At 39.0% G+C, this 17,218-nt stretch overlaps 1 protein-coding gene across 2 annotated transcripts in view; it reads right to left on the bottom strand.

The window, feature by feature from the left end:
* Positions 1–17,218, bottom strand: part of LOC122549803 (thrombospondin type-1 domain-containing protein 7A-like) — a 589,911-nt gene that overhangs the window by 159,932 nt on the left and 412,761 nt on the right. For both annotated transcript variants that reach the window (XM_043689852.1, XM_043689854.1), the window contains 3 exons: positions 14,216–14,397; positions 2,504–2,659; positions 126–329 (listed from right to left, as the gene is read on the bottom strand). In XM_043689852.1, the coding sequence (XP_043545787.1) occupies positions 126–329; positions 2,504–2,659; positions 14,216–14,397 (542 nt within the window). The remainder of the gene's footprint in view (positions 1–125; positions 330–2,503; positions 2,660–14,215; positions 14,398–17,218) is intronic.

The raw sequence follows: 17,218 nt of genomic DNA, 5'->3' as shown, positions 1-17,218 counted from the left end.
ACTGGAGAAAACAATGAATCAGTTCACCATGTATTATTTTCAACGTATGAAGAATGTTTGCTTATAGATATAAGTGAAAACACTGCCTTCAGATACCCATTTATAATCAATAAATAGTCACTTACGATTGCTGTTAACACATTGAACTTCTGGAGTTTGGACGCCTGGCCCACATTTGCTGTCATTGTCAGGTGAACATTCTCCCAGTCTCACAACCTCCCACGAGTAACAGGATGGGTCATCACAGGGAATAGCTTCAATTAAGTGTGGACAATTCCCCGCTCCACCTGTAGGTTCATTCGCAATTTGCCGTTTCCGCAGTTTAAATCCTTTAGGAAGGAAACAAGATACTTTTTAAACTTTATCTGTTTACAAATTAAATGGTCAATCAAAGGAAGTGGCCTTACCTTACTACTTTTTAACTTTCACTACACAGTTGAAATCTTCAAAAGAATTTGTACTAAGGGTGAATCCTTTCATTTGAAGAATTATATAATCAGGCATTACTTTTTATAACTTAACCTCATAAATTCTGCTCTGATAGAATTAAATGAAGCCTGGAGGATTTGCAGCTTCTACATAATTCATTATTAAATTCATTTAAATCTTAATAAAACATCACAATCCTTTGAAAAGGATCTGCACTTTTTTTTTGTTGGAACCTGCTTTTTTAACTATAGAAGCGTTTATTTGCTATGACATTTGAAAAATAGAATGAGATTGTTCTGTGCACTAGCTGTTGTGAAATTTTAAACTCATTAATTAAGGATATATTTATGATTTGATTATACTTACTGCACAAAGGACATTTATTCCAGATGTGGAAACAAAATAATAAAGTGAAGAAAGGAGAACATTCAGTACAAGCGTTTTGTAGCTACAGTTTTACGTTTTACTTCTACTCAGTTCTTCCTCAGTTGTTCAGATATTTTCTATTTCCAAGGTTATGCTCTCCAATACTTAATTTACATTCAAATAAATAATAATTATTGTTTTGTTTACAGCCCTGATAATGTTAGATTCACAGTTATACTGCGTAGAAAAAGGCCCTTCAGCCCATTGACAATAACTACCACAAAAGACATGCTAATAGGTTTACAGCCTCCACTACCTTCCCAGGCAGTGCATTCCAGATTCCCATCACCCACAGAATAAAAATGTTTTTTTCCTAAATCCCCTCTGAATGTCCTGCCCCTTACTATAAAAGTATGCCCTCAACCAAGGGGAACAACTGCTTTCTATTTACCCTGTCTATACTCATAATTTTATATATCTCAATCATATCCCCCTTCAGTCTTCTCTACTCTAAAGAAAACAATCTAAGCCTTTCTAGTCTCTCCTTATAGCTCAATTTCTTCACACCAGGCAACATGCAGGTGAACCTCTGTACCCCCTCCAGTGCTATCGCACCCTTCTTATTGTGAGGTGACCAGAATTGCAAAGGTATTCCAGCTGTGGCCTGACCAACGTTCTGTATATATCCAACATTACCTTGGTGACTTATACCATATGCCACAACTGATGTCTTAACTACCCTATTCAAGTGTCTTGCCAACTTCAGGGATCCATGAATAATTGCCCCAAGATCCTTCTGTTCCTCTAAGCTACCCAATGTCCTGCCATTCATTAAATACTCCCTCATCTTGTTTATTCTTCGACAGTGGATCACCTCCTACTTATCAGGGTTAAATACCATCTGCCACTTGTCAGCCCTTCTGACCAACCCCCATTTATATGTTCTTGTAACCTGTAACCATCTTTTTCACTCTACTAATCTTGGTGTCATTTGCAAATTTGCTTATCATTCCCTCTACATTTTCATCTAAATAAATGTATGTGTTTAACAAACAGTAAGTGTCACAGTACTAATCCTTGTGGCATACCACTGGACAGCAGCCGTTAGTCACTCAAATAGTCTCCTACCACTACCCTTTGTGTCCTGTTACTAACCCAGTTTTTGATCCATCTCGCCAGGTTTCCCTCAATTCCATGTGGTTCAACCTTCTTAATCATAAACTGCATCTACTGAATTTGCCTCATCCACACATTCAATCACGTTGTCAAAAAATGCCAACAAATTTATCAGGCATGACCTCCCTCTGATAAAGCCATGTTGACTATCCCTAATTAACTCCATGCTTTTTCAAGTGAATATTAATTCACTCTTTCAGAATTTTCTCCAATAGTTTCCCTACATCAGACTCACTGGTCTGTAATTTCCTGGTTGATCTCTACCACCCCTCTTAGAAAGTAAAAACCACATTTACCATCCTCCAGTCCTCTGGCACTCCTCCCCCCACCACACACACGCACGCACGCACACACACAGAGAGGAATTACAAATTTGTGCCAGAGTCCCTGCAATTTCCTGCCTCACCTCTTACTGTAGCCTGGGATCTGGGCCAGGGGATTTGTCTGTTCTTAAGCCCGAAAGAACCTCCAATACCTCCCCATTTCCTATGTCAAACTGTGCAAGGTTCCTGATTTCACTTTATTTTCTTACCTTTCTTCCCTTGTGGATCATCACAGCTTTCATAGGTACACGGACCCCAAGCAGACCAGGGTGATACTTCACACTCAATGGGACAGGCAATCTGACACAACTGTGTGGTGTTTGGTGTGGGTCCAGTACACAGCGTATTGGCAACCGGTTTCTCAACTAATAGTTTAAAGGGAGAAATAAAAAATGTGACTTTACATATCAGATATAACAAAAATGTGTAAATCCTAAGTCAATTATGCTTCCTTTAATGTCTTGGAATAATCAAAACAAAAGGCTATAAGCATTCAAACAGAATGTATGTTTAGAACGGTGAGTAATAACCTTAAATTTAATCAGGGTTCAGCTAATTGATATAGGAGCTGATTCCAAGTCTTGAACCCACCTTACGTGGGGATGGCAATAACTATTGAGGCCCTTTGCATCCATCCTGCACCCTTATAACCCCCACTCCCACACCAGTGGCCTGAGCTCATCATTTTGGCCTAGACATCGTTCAGACAGAGGTGAGAAAATTATTGTCTGTCATCCCTCAATAAAAGGATGATGTCTGCTCAGCTTCACAAAGTTCTGTTGTGGATCCTATTGTGACTGAACAAGCACATTCTCAACCTGCAGAACTTTGGGCACATAGAACAAGATGTCCCACAAGACAGTGGGACCCAGAGTGCAGGATTTCTTTCCTTCCCTTATTTGTTGCCCCATCATTAAGGTATTTGGGTTCAAAGCACTACTGTTTAATTGTGTGCAAATTATTTCCACTTTGAATGATTGGTGGCAAGCTCCTTTCAGTTTTTAATGTTGACGCCACTATATTTCATTGACAGCGTTAGACTATTTTTGAAACATTTTCTTTGCCTTAGATGGCAATGTCATCATCAAGGACTCAGTCTTTTCTTTGGATATAATGGGAAGACCATTGAACATATTTCCAGAAACAGTTTCACCAGCATCTGGGTAAATCTCCTCCAAAACCAACTTCACTAGACTGGATCCATGTTCAGATGGTTGGAAAGCATTTAGAGTCATAGAGATGTACAGCATGGAAACAAACCCTTCGGTCCAACCTGTCTATGCTGAACAGATATCCCAACCAAATCTAGTCCTACCTGCCAGCACCTGGCCCATATCCCTCCAAACTCTCCCTATTCATATACCCATCCAAATGCCTCTTAAATGTTGCAATTGTACCAGGCTCCACCACTTCCTCCAGCAGCTCATTCCATACACGTACCACCCTCTGTGTGAAAAAGTTGCCCCGTAGGTCTCTTCTATATCTTTCCCCTCTCACCCTAAACCTATGCCCTCTAGTTCTGGACTCCCTGACCCCAGGGAAAAGACTTTGCCTATTGGACCCATGCATCATTGCACAAACTGAGCTGTAATAGACTCTTAATTTACAATGGTTGGCTTCAATTGGTACCCTTGGCTTCCTGGCTGGCAGCAAATTGGTTCCTCAGCCATCTCATTGAAAATGGCTCAGGGTACAAATCATGGTGGAAAATCAGCACAGAAGCTGTCAACACTAAATTTTACACCCACCTTCGACCATGTAGTTCTGGTTTTCATGGCAACTTGCTCATTTTAAAATTTGTTTGAAAGTCATTTCAAGTGACATTAAATATTTGTTTTCCTCCACAAATAACAATGAAGTAGATAACAACTATCTCTAAGACAACAGCAGCAGAGTGTGCTCTCTGGCTACTTTTGTAACATTGTCATGTTTTTGTTATGCTTCAACTGAACAGAGGCCAATTATCTTGCTCAGTTGTGGACTGGCACTTGTTGGAGATGAAAGTTGAAATATTTTTCAGCTCAGAGGTCTCAGGGTAGAAGACCTTCAGGTGGAGCAACATAAACTGCCCAAAGCTGGATAAAGCCTTTAGTGCTTTTGCATTGCTGATGTAAATCCCCAGAAGTTTGGGGGGTATCTCCAGCCTGGGTCTATGTTGCTGAGACTGTCTTTACATGGGGGTGCCAAAGCCGGATAACATCCTAATCTTGCATTGGTGTTCACATATAGCAGCACAGTAGCTTAGTGGTTAGCCTTGCTACGAAACAGCATCAGGGACCCGGGTTTAATTCCACCCTTGGAAGACTGTCTGTGTGGCATTTGTACATTCTCACTGTGTCCTCATGGGTTTCCTCTGACACCTCTGGTTTCCCATAACAGTCCAAAGAAGTGCAGGTTAGATGAGTTTGTCATGCTAAATTGTCCCACAGAATCCAGGGTGTGTAGGTTAAGTGGATTGGACATGGGAAATGCAGGGTTACAGGGACATGATAGAAGGTTTGGGTCTGGGTGGTGTTCTTTGGAAGGTTGGTGTGAACTCAATGAGCGGAATGATCTGCTTCTACACTGTAGAGATTCTATGATTCAAAGAGACTGTGCAAGGTATAAAGATTGAAAAGGTGAGCATTTTGATTATTGCTGCACAGTCCACTCAGAAAAAAAAAACAGGAGATGCTTGGAATTGGTCCATCAGGCGTAAGATTGCCTCAAATTAAGAAATAAAATGATGCATTTCCATTAAACAATCATGCAAAAATCTAATTTGACAGAGGGCAGATGTGTCAGAAAAAATCGATACCGGTCTTATTAAAAGAAAACAGGCACTGTGAAGACCAAGGACAATAAAATTTAGAAGACCAATGTTAGTTTGTTGGTTCTCTGTGGAAAGAAAATGATGAAAACACTGACCTTGATATTCCATCCACTATATACTTCTAAACTTTGAAATCTTGAGCAAATTCTTTCTGTAAGTGAAAAACATTCTTAAATGTGTGGAAGGGACTTCCAGATTTGAAGTTCAGGTGCCATTTTGGCTGGGCTCAGAGTGCTTCAATTTTCAAGAACATTCAGGGAGGGAGATTGAGCAGTCTGAAACAGTCTTGGATCTGTTTCTTGCCTTTGAAGTGAAAATCCGAGGCCAAAATATCATGCAACATAGAAGATGATGTAGGTGGGAAACACCAATATATTCCAAAATAGGGGAATCAAGGGCAAGAAGTAGAATGATGGATCAGACATGATCCTATTGAATGACAGAACAGGCTTGAAGGGCTGAAGGGCCTATTCCTGTATCTATTTCTTGCGGCCTACTGTCTTAAAAAAATCAATATTATTCCAACTTCTCTGACAATATATCTAAAACAACATTATTTTCAGAAACACTTACTAATTCAATAGTCCATATAATGCCATTTATGTTATCTATCTACAAATTTTCTAGTCAGCCCATTGACAAACTGAGTTTTTACCAACCTCTGAATCGGGACAACCACAATTCACTGATAGTCGCAGACCCTTCTCTTTCACCATTCAACAATGTTTACCCTGTTCCTCACCCTCTGTTACAGTATTCACCCACTTCTACATCACCTTTTTAGTATTCACATTCGTCCTTCACCCCCAGACAGTGAGGGGTTGAAACTGTTGGGGGGGGGAGGTTGTTGTTAGTCTTGGGATGCTTTGGTACTCAAACTGATTTGGATAGCATGAAAGTCCTGGGCAGGTTTTATGCCTGCGATGAAAGTTCATAAGTAAATTCATGTAACAAGCAGGGCAGATACACATCTCAAGGGACCAAGTTTCCATAGGAATTGGAACAAAAGTAGGCTACTTATCCCTTTAAACCTGTTTCTGCCAATTAACAAGAACGTGGCTGAACTGTGGCCTAACTCCACATACCTATCTTTGGCCCATATCCCTTGATACTTTTGCTTAACAAAAAGTAACTTATCTCAGATTTATAACAAACAACTGATCAAACATCAACTGACATTTCAAGCCTCTACCACCTTTACTGTGCAGAAATACATCCTAACATCTCTCCCGAATGTTGTTTCTAAATTTTTTTAGACTATGTATACAGTTCTAGAATACCCAACTAGTATAAATTGTTTATATTTATCTACCTGTTCTTTTCCTGTTATCATCTTGAAGACTTTGATCCCGTCACCCCTTAACCTTCTAAGTTCAATTGAAAACAGGCCTAATTTGTATAATCTCTCCTCATAACTTAATCCCTGAAGTCCAGGTATCATTCTTATACACCTGTGCTATATTCCCCCAAAGGCCAATATATCCTTCCTGAGGTGTGGTGTCCAGATCTCCTTGTAGTAGTCCAACTGGAGTCTAACCAGGGTTATGAATATCTGATTCTACTGTTGAAAGAAAAATGGAGTAATCCAGGCATGGTAAAAACGGCAATCAAAGTTTAAACTTTATGTGTAAGTACTGGAGATATGCAAACATCACCAGCTCAGGGTATCAGTGCACATCAGCAAAGTGGGTTGAGTGAGATGTCACTTATCATTTTATAAGATTGCAACTTTTATTTATTGATAGGAATCTGCTTAGGTAAGCAAAGAATTGGAAGGGTGAACTGCTGTGAACTGGGGGATGGAATAAAATTAAAGAAGACTACTTCACTAACTTTGGATACGGAGATTGAAGAATTGCAGCATTATATTATAGCAATGAAGACATTTCAATGGAGAACCAGTGAAGAATGATAAATTGGATGGATTGAAAGGGAAACAGTGAGCAAATCTGAGAAGAATAATGTTGTGAACTGGAAACATGAAAAACCTGAGAATGTGTGAGGGGGATCTGGAGGGGGATGACGGGTGCAAGGATGAACTAAGAGGAAAAGTGTAGTGTCCAAATGTAACTTGGGGAAATTGGGAGAACAGTGCGCGCTGTGTCGCTTTGTCAATCATCTAACTGCTTAAAAATATTTAGTAAAATGCATTTAAAACAGCGGTAAATTTTGATTTTGAGGGATGGCTTAAAATGGGTCCAACGTCAACAAAAACAAACAGCAGAGATGTAAAATGAATGCCAATTCACCATCATCCATTTTACGTTACTGCATATAGTCAACATCCATTTTATGAAGAAGTGACCTGCAAGTGACCTACATTTCAAAATGAACAAATTTATATCTCGAGCTGCAGCAGGAACCACGCAGCTTTGGGTAAGCAGAGCGCCTCTGCAGCTTTGTGCAGTTCTATTCTTAATCATCATAGAATCCCTACAGGGTAGAAAGAGACCATTCAGCCCAACAAGTACAGACTGACTTTCCAAAGAATATCCCACCCAGACTCACACCTCTACCCTAACTCTGTCTTTCCCATGGCTAAATGACATAATCTTACACATCCCTGGACACTACGGTCAATTTAGCATGATCAATCCACCTAACCTGCACATCTTTGGACTGTGGGATCAAACCAGAGCACCCAGATGAAACCTACACGAGCACAGGGAGAATATGCAAACTCCACACAGACAATTGTCCGAGGCTGGAATCAAACCCAGGTCCCTGGCACTGTGAGGCAGCAGTGCTATCCACTGGGTGAGAGGGCCATCATCATGCTTATGAGAGACAGTCATTCAAGCTTTGAATACTTGTGAATTACAACTTTATCAGAATTGTGAAAAACCACAACTGGAAATATCTCTAACCATATCTATTAAGATTACAAAATACCCTTGTTGCTGTTCAGATGGCACAGGAACAGAGTTACTCAACCTCCTGAGTAATACAACTGTTTGAAAATAATGTCAGAACAAAGTCATGCTTAGATCTTTAACTGCTTGAACGAATTCAAGTAAAATGAATTTCTTGTAGAATGTCTTAAGTATACACTTGCTACTTAAAAAGTGATTGATCAAAATGGTGCAACATTAGGTCATCCCTGGTTCCATGATACACCTTCTGAAATAACAGACAAAAAATACTTTGCAAATGCTTCAGTGCTGGATCCTTTTCACGCAAAGCCTAATTTAAGCAGCAATTGCTTTGAACAATTTGGAATTTGAAAACAAGAAAAATTATTCACTATGAATGCAGTTTATTGCCCTCTACCCTATTTGCTCAATTGAAAAATTAAAATCAATGCCCTGAAATTCTATTGTATGAAAAATAGCAAATAAAGCCTTAATAACTTTGTTTTTGATTCCTTTGTTGCAGTTTAACAAAGCTATTAATTCACTTACTTAAATAGGCTGGCATCTTTGATAAAATGACAGAAATTACATTTTGATGCAAATGCTTGCATGGTTTCATTTGCACAGTATAACTCCATTTGCAATGTGTGTCAGTCATGGAGTCAACAATGCCTGGCAGAATTGGCAGAATTTGATGTGGTCTTTCATTTTTTTTCATGGGAGTGATGAAGGGAAAAGAAATGCATTTTCACAGAATAAAATCTCTAGAGAATTTTTATTTTCATATATATGCATGATCATGAGCATTCTAAGCAATCAAATAGAACATCTTATCTTTGCACAAGTTAAATTTTGATGGATAACCTTTGAATAAGCTTTTTTCTGGACTATAGACCAGCTATTAGTCGCCTATGAATACACATATTGGATGGAGACAGAGATCATTGTGGTCAGATTCAACAATATTCTTTTCATGCCTAATAGTTTTCTTTCCACCGGAGACAGTTCTGCCCTTAATTCACCAGTATGAGTCCTCCAGTGACCCAGATGAGACAGAACATCTGACTGAATTATCAGATTGTGATTGTTGTGCCAAATGGAAACAGACAACAAAGAACTTGAAATTTACTCGCCCAAGAGGGAGATATTGGGGAATCTTATACCACCTCAGAGCAGACCAGTGAGCATTAACAACAAACTTCCCATCTGTAAATGTCTATGAGGTAGCAAGTCATCACCTTCACATGACTGGTGAAAAAAAATGTAAAGGCAAATCCAGAACAAGTGGAGATACTTACAGAGGCAGTGAAAGTGCAAACTTTACCCTGAACCCTGGACCAGCCTGGAATTAAACAAAGCAGCACATAGCACCACTGCTGCTGGTTATGACAATATCATCATTGAGTTCCTAAAACAACTTGAAGTGTTACCAATGACTCAAAATGCTAATTCTAATTCCTTCCCACAGATGTGGCTCGACCTGCTGAGTCTCTCCAGCAATTTCAGTTTTTGCTTCAGATCATCAGCATCCACAGTTTTTCATTTTGTCTTAAAGCAACTTAATGGGCCTGATCCTGATTGACTCAGTTCTTTACGTGGGTCAAATGCAAGGGAAATACTGCCGAACTCTGGGGGATGGCTAAAGTAACTGGTCTCTGAAAATGAGGTGAGAATTCAAAATTACAATCTATCTATTATTTATGATGTTGAGACAGCTGTGCTATTACACATTAGTTGCAACCCCGTGCTATATGAAAATCATGCAATAAAAATAGCACTTAAAGTGTCGACGATGCAATCACGTTATAGCCAACACACACTTTAAAAGTTTGTGCTATTGAAACAGCATCCCTTATTCATCAATTGTCTTACAGCCAATTCACATTGATAGAATGTGCATTATAGCAGAACTACCTGTAGTGTGTCTAATTTATATATATTTTGATATCGTTTAAATTTGAGTTTGGAATTTTGAATGTTGAACTGGTTACAAGTAGGATTTTCAGTGCATCTGAAGGGTTTAATGGTTACCTTGTAAGTATTTCTTTTAAGTATAACTTGTAAGCCATGATGACTTCTTTTAAAACAATTTGAGAGAGATGACCTCCAAGAACTGATTTTTTTCTCACATTGGAAGAGTTTACAAGCAAACAAAGTATACTGTGAAGTGAATTAGGCTTTCTGATGAAAGATTCTGGACATTTTTTCATATTTAGGAGAAATGACTATAGTTTGGAGCAAAGCCTTTCAGTTTTAGTTTCAGTTTTGAAAGATTCTGCAGGTTTCTTAGCTGAAGATGGGTGTGTGAAGCAGTTTCTCCTAGTTTCAAACCAGAAATGCTTAAACAGCTTAAACTCAGTTATATGAACGCTCCACGAATTGGCTATCAGATTTATCAAACTGAGAGTTGAAGTCACATGTAAATTGAACTTGTAGAGATGACAGAAAGGAGATTATTTGGTGGGAATACTGTGAAGGAATGCTTTTGAGTTCTGTAAAGGAGTGTTTTGGGATCTGTAAAGGAGTGTTTTTGGGATTAACAAGATTATTCTTTTACCATGCATTTCAATCTTTTTAATTATGCATAACATGTAAATATTTTGGTTTATTCTATGTTATCTATATTTCTTCTATCTAACCAACCTGTTTATTGCGAAAACCAAAACCTGCAACATGAGTATCGAAATTTCATGCAGAGGTCGGGTCGCATTTTAAAAACAAAAATAAACTAAAAAGCCAGATTTCAATCTGGGACTTTATTTTTCCATTAATAACATCAGCTGGGACCATGACACATCCAATATTCTTTGTTATCAAGGGAGTAGAACAATAGATCCCACAGTGGATCCAGCCAGATGTAGAGTATATCCTGTGTGTATACCAAGGAGGTTTTTGACAAGGAAGAAGCTTATTTGATCAGACCCTGAGAAGGGAATAATAGATTTAGTGAATTCAATTACTTTGGATTAAAAAGTTATTTTTAGTCTCAGTTCAGAAGTTTTAAGATAAAGACCAAGAGTGATTATTTAAACTGAAGACATTAAAGTTCAACTGTGTGATAGCTCCTTCTTACAGTTCCAGTTTAAATATTTAAGTTACAAGTGGCTTAAATTTACCTAGGTTTTAAACACTGGGATATTGATGAGAGTATTATATTAGTACTGTTTTGGGAACTGGACCAGGGATGATTTGGGTACTATTTTGGCTACTGTTCCATTTCTTTTCAATTTATAAAGGAGTGTTTTGGGATTAATGGGATTATACTTCTACAGTGTAATTAAAACCTGTGAAGTTGTATTATAACTGGATAGCTTGGATTATTCTACATTATCTATATTTCTTCATAACAAACTTTATTTTGCTGCTAAGGCAAAACCCACACCTTTGCACACTTATGTTTTAGCAAACTATTACTTGGTTAAAACCAAAAAAAAGTGATATATCAAGACAGGTACCTGATTGTAATCTGACTTATCTGATATTAACATCCGCTGGGAATAGAACACAACAGCACTCGACAACTCAACATTCTCACAGATATTCTTCAAACAACTCACTTCCCCTAGTTCCCTGTCCTCAGCAATATCAACCTCCCTCCCAAAATCAGGAGGGTAACTGCAACAACAAAGCTACTCAAAGAGATCAGCTCAACCCAAGCCTGTGCTTGTTCACTGACCTCCTCAACCATCTGTCTATCTTTCCACAAGCCATCCCATATGGTTGAAAGCTACTACAATGAGGATTAACAACTGGGGGCATGTGGCTGGAGGATTGACAGGAGAAAACACTCACCAGAAATCAGGGGTAATGTATGGGTGGGTTTCGCTTCGGTGGGTCGGTGTGGACTTGTTGGGCCGAAGGGCCTGTTTCCACATTGTAATGTAAACTAAACTAAACAACTGGGGGCATGTGGCTGGAGGATTGACAGGAGAAAACACTCACCAGAAATCACACACTCAGTGTAGACCCCAACACTCGTCCACATAACTTGGATTTCCACAGGAAACAGTGAATCCATTAAGTTATTTTCTGACTGACCAAATGCTTTGTGCCACCATCCGAATCAGCGTGGATATTAACCTGGATATGGTGCAGTCCAAACAATGATTCATTTTTAAACTTCATTTTTGTGGGCCAGCATTTATTGCCCATCGCTAGTTGCCCTTGAGAAGGTGATGGTGAGCTGTCTCTTTGAATCACTGCAGTCCGCCAGTGGGCTGACCCACAATGGTGATTGGCTTAGAGGGGAATTGGAGGTGGTGGTATTCCCAATTATCTGCTGCCTTTGTCCTTCCACATGGAAGTGATTGTGGGTTTGGAAGGTGCTGCCTTAGATTTTTGGTGAATTTCTGCAGCGTATTTTGTAGATACTTATACTACTGAACATCGGTGATGGAAAGAGTGGATATAGTGTCAATCAAGCATGCTGCTTTGTCTTGGATCATGTCAAGCTTTTTCAGTGGTGTTGCTGCACACATCCAGGCAAGTGGGGAGTACTCCATCACACTCCTGACTTGTTCCTTGTAGATGATGAACAGGATTTGGGGTGTCAGCAGGTGAGTTATTCGCCACAGTATTCCTAGTCTCTAACCTGCTTTTGTTGCCACTACGTTTATGTGGCAAGTCCAGTTGAGTTTCTGGTAAATGGTAACCCCAGGATGTGGTTAGTAGGGGATTCAGTCAAAGTGTGGTGGTTAAAATGTCTCTTATTTGTGATGGTCATAGCCCAGCATTTATGTGGCATAAATGCTACTTGCCGCTTGTCAGCACAAGCCTGGATATTTTCCAGATCTTGTTGCATTTGAACAAAGACTGGTTCAGTATCTGAAGACTCGTGAATGGTGGTGAACATTATGCAATCACTGGCAACATGATGATGCTATCAGTTTAACAAGATTAATTTGTCCTTGGGGTTTTTTTAGAGCAGTCATAAAGGCAGAGGTACCAAAATGTCTGGAAAGACCTTTAACAATGGCAGGGGAGTAACCAGTTCTCCCAATTCAGGTTTTTTCTAGTTTGGGTTAGAGGTAGCAGATAAGCTGCTGCAATGCAAAAACGTTCCATGCCTCAACAGATGATCCATGACTGGCTTCTCTCTCTGAAATCTCTCCTGCTTGTAAGGTCCTATGTTTAAATTTACCTTTTGCCAAGGAGTATGCTTCTGGGATGTTATGGGAATTGAACAGCTCCTAAGGTTAGTTGCTGTGTCAGGTCAGTTGAGTTTTCCAATAATTAAGTTATTCTAGATTCCATTTTCTTTTGTTCGTGTTTCAACTGTAGTGTCTAAATAAATTCTGTTTTGCTTAAAGCCGAGTGGTTTGACCAGCTGCATCACACCTGGAATATCCACCTTACACCTGTCTTTAAAATAAGAAAAGTTAGGATCCAGGCTACCTTCTTAATATATTTTGATGGAGCTTGGCCTGGTCCATAACAGAGAACATCCCCACTTCTGATCTTATGATGGAGGGAAGTTCATTGATGAAGATGCTGAAGATAGTTGGGCTTTAGACATTACGCTGAGGAATTGCTGCAAAGATGTCCTGGAGCTGAGCTGACTGACCTCCAACAAACAGACCATCTTCCAATGTGCCAGGTATGACTCCAACCAGTGGAGAGTTTGCCCCAATATCCACTGATTCCATTTTTGCTAGGGCTCCTTGATGTCACACAGTCAAATGCAGCCTTGGTGCCAAGGACTGTCACTCTCACATTATGCCAACTAAACTTGTAATTGAGTTAAAGAACTTGGACAGAGTACATGGATAGGAAAGATTTTGAGGGAAATGGGACAAACACAGACAAATGGGACTCGTTCAGTTTAGGAAACCTAATCAGCATGGATAAGTTGGGCTGAAGGGTCTGCTTCCTTGCTGCATGACTCTGACTTTATAACTCTAGCCAGTGACAAGGCTATTGCATGGCTGTATGACTATCATTATCATGATTTTTGGAATAAAGAGGGAGCGAGAGAATGAAAGTTAACTGTATGCATCACCGTTTAATACAATAAAGCCTTTCCTGCTCATATAGCTCTATCAAATTTGAGTTTCATTCTTAGTCATTCATAAACTTGAGGGAAAAATGTAAGGAGGTCAAGGAATTTGATAATTAATATCACTCATAAAAATGTGATTGTTTTATTTTGAAAGGCTTAGCTGAAACGGGATATCACAGCAAATCAAACTGACATTTAAATCTAGCCTGTTGGCGACAATCACAGTGGGTCACTTTACAAATCAAACATGTTCGCGTACCTTCCTTTTCCTTATGTTTGTTCTGATGAGATATCGGGTTTTCATTAGCCTGCACACAGTAGAATTCCCGTGTTTGAATCCCCCCCCCACAAAGGGAGGTTTGATTTCCACGTCTTCTGTCTTGCTGGCTGAGTAGCATGTCAACACGACATTCACTCCATTCTCTTGTCCTCCACGAATACCTGCAATAGGCAGTTTATGAACACGTGAACACATGTAAATGATTTCATTTCAAAATGAATAACTTCAAAATTGCACACGGGCAGCAGTAGTTCAAGAAAGCACACCAGTGTCATCGTGAGGGTAACCAGGGATGGACAATAATTGCTAATCTTATTGTAGATACCCAAATCTCGAGCATGACATTTGTTTTTAAATTGTCAAGTTTAAAAAGAGATGTTCTTGAAAAAGAGTAATGCTGACAAGACTGCCCTTGATATTGGGTTCTCAGTAGCTCTATGAAGGCGATGCGTGACTTTCTTGAAAAACTCTAATCTCATTCTTGTTGTACGTTTCTTTTATTTTTACAGTGGAATAGCTTGCTAGGCTAATTCAGAGGAAATGTAAGTCACAAATGCAATTGACTGGCTTGATTACTTAAAACCAAGGTTTCACACTTGATGTCTTGTTGGATCTGCATTTTGAACCCAGACTCTAATGCAGATATGCCATCAAAACTTGTATCCATTCTCATTATCAATGAATACTTTTGTGTATGTTTAAAAGCAGCAGAGACAAGTAACAGTCACTGTTTATCTGTTGGAAATGTACTGTTCATAGTTGCCTCATAAGATTTTTTTCTGGGTTGAATATTGAAATGCTGACAGAGATGTCTATGGCATTACAGATGTGAAATATAGCTCGGATGCCTCATTATTTTTTAAAACAAGGAGCATCTAACATCCTACTGTCTCATTGCCGTCAGCAAGCTACAAGATTCCATACCCTTGTCAGATACATAGAAATTCTATCAGCAGAATTCTGCAAATTTAATATAAGAATCAAGCAACGAAATCAGCAGAAAGGCTAAAGTTGAAGTTGCGTACCAGGGTTGAAATGAGGGATTAAAGGAAAATGTATTTAAATTATTTCAAAATATTCTCATTCAAAATGTGTATGTGCACAGCTATATCCCTGCTCCACAGAGAACAAAATTAGACATCAAGGATAATACAGAGACCAAGAGAAACATTGCTCTGCACTGCAATAACCAAGACCATTTTATTTTGAAAAAAAATTGGAGGCAAATCATTTGGTCTACTCTACATTCTTTATTCTATCATCTATTAATTACTGCTAGCATTTGTACAAGCTAGGGAAAACAAAAATAATTCTTCCAACAAATATTATGAAAACTTGCCTAAATTTGACGACAAACATTCCACTTCACAAAACAGACAGCTCAAAATCCCTTTGAAGATTTCTCCATCAAATTTTGGAAAAAAGAATGAAGCTTACATTTCACTTAGGCAGCGAACATTGAGACTGATGCTAAGACTGCGCATCTTTACAGAAATACTTTGACACAAAATTGTAAAGAAACATTTTGATTTATGTTTAAAGACGCTATGTATCCTGAAAACTTCAAAGGATATTCTATACTCCTAGAGTTAATGCATATAAAAAGACAGAAAGCTTTTAACTAGGACTTTAGATGATCTTTGCTTAAAAAATTAATGAGGCATCCGGGCTGTATTTCAGATCTATGTTTTCATAGACATCACTGTCAGAAATTCCATACCCAAGCCAAGAAAATATATTTTTGAGGCAACCATGAACAATATATTTCAAACTGATGAATAGTGTGCTGCTATTGGACATGCACCAAAATACTCTGTGACAATTTGGATGAAGGAGACTTTCTTGCTCATGGTGGTGCATGAAGATTTTTCACTGACTTAAGAACCTTTTAAACTGGAATGCTGAAGATGGAGGCTATTATTAATTCTTCAAGCTGCTCCAGCTTATACGTTAGTAATGCTGCTGTTTAAAATGTAGGTATAGGAAATAAATGATCCCAAAAGGGAAATAGATTGGGCATGGTAGTTAAAGCTTCAAAGTTACTGAGATTATTATTCAGGAGGGCAGGTAGGCAGGCAGGCAGGCAGAATGCTGGGAGAGCAAGCTAGTGTACCTGGCCTACTGAATGTAAAATTGGCAACCAAGGCCGGGGTTGGATATAGCACAGGAAAATTAGAAACAGAGCAAATGGAAACTAACGTAACTGTTCGTAATGATCTTGTGAGACCATGGATCTCATAAGACTGCAATTCAATGTTCAGAAGCTAAAGGTTTTCTTAAGTTTGTTCATGAGATGTGGACAGAGCTAGGCCAACATTTATTGTCCATCCATAATTGTCTAGAGAGTGGTTAAGAATTAATCTCATTTCTGTGGCTCTGAACTCATGCACAGGCCAGAGCAGATAAGGATGGCAACTTTCCTTCCCCAACGGATATTAGGAAACGGATGGGTCAGTGTGACAATTGGAAATGCTTACATGCCTACAATTAGGCCAGCTTTTTATCCCAGACTTCTTATTAATTTTGAATTTTATCGTCCGAAATGGAGGGATTCAGATACATGTCCCCTTATTCACCTGAGTTTTTGGATTACTTGTCGAGTGACATTACCATTATGCCACTATGTTCCCAAATTAGGTAACAAGTGTCTGGTTCGCATTAACTTCAAGGTCTAGCACCATTTCTCATATTAAAAACAGCCAGCTAACAATTGAAAATCAGTAAAATAAAATCAAGAACTGTGAATAATGGAGATCTGAAACAGAAACAGAAATAGCTGGTGAACCTCAGCAGGTCTGGCAGCATTTGTGGGGCGAAAGCAAAGTTAATGTTTCAAGTGATGCTTTACCAGCTTTCTCCGCACAGATGCTGCCAGACCTGCTGAGTTTCACCAGCAATTTCAGATTTGAATTGAAAATCAGAGTAGGGACCTCACTGTCCCAACTGATATACAAACACATCCCATGCTTTGTTCTCAGGTCA

This window comes from Chiloscyllium plagiosum, chromosome 5 (genome assembly GCF_004010195.1).
Source record: "Chiloscyllium plagiosum isolate BGI_BamShark_2017 chromosome 5, ASM401019v2, whole genome shotgun sequence".
In the NCBI taxonomy this organism is placed as follows: domain Eukaryota; kingdom Metazoa; phylum Chordata; class Chondrichthyes; order Orectolobiformes; family Hemiscylliidae; genus Chiloscyllium; species Chiloscyllium plagiosum.
The sequence above is the reverse complement of the archived record's forward strand: the minus strand, read 5'-3'. Positions and strand labels throughout refer to the sequence as shown.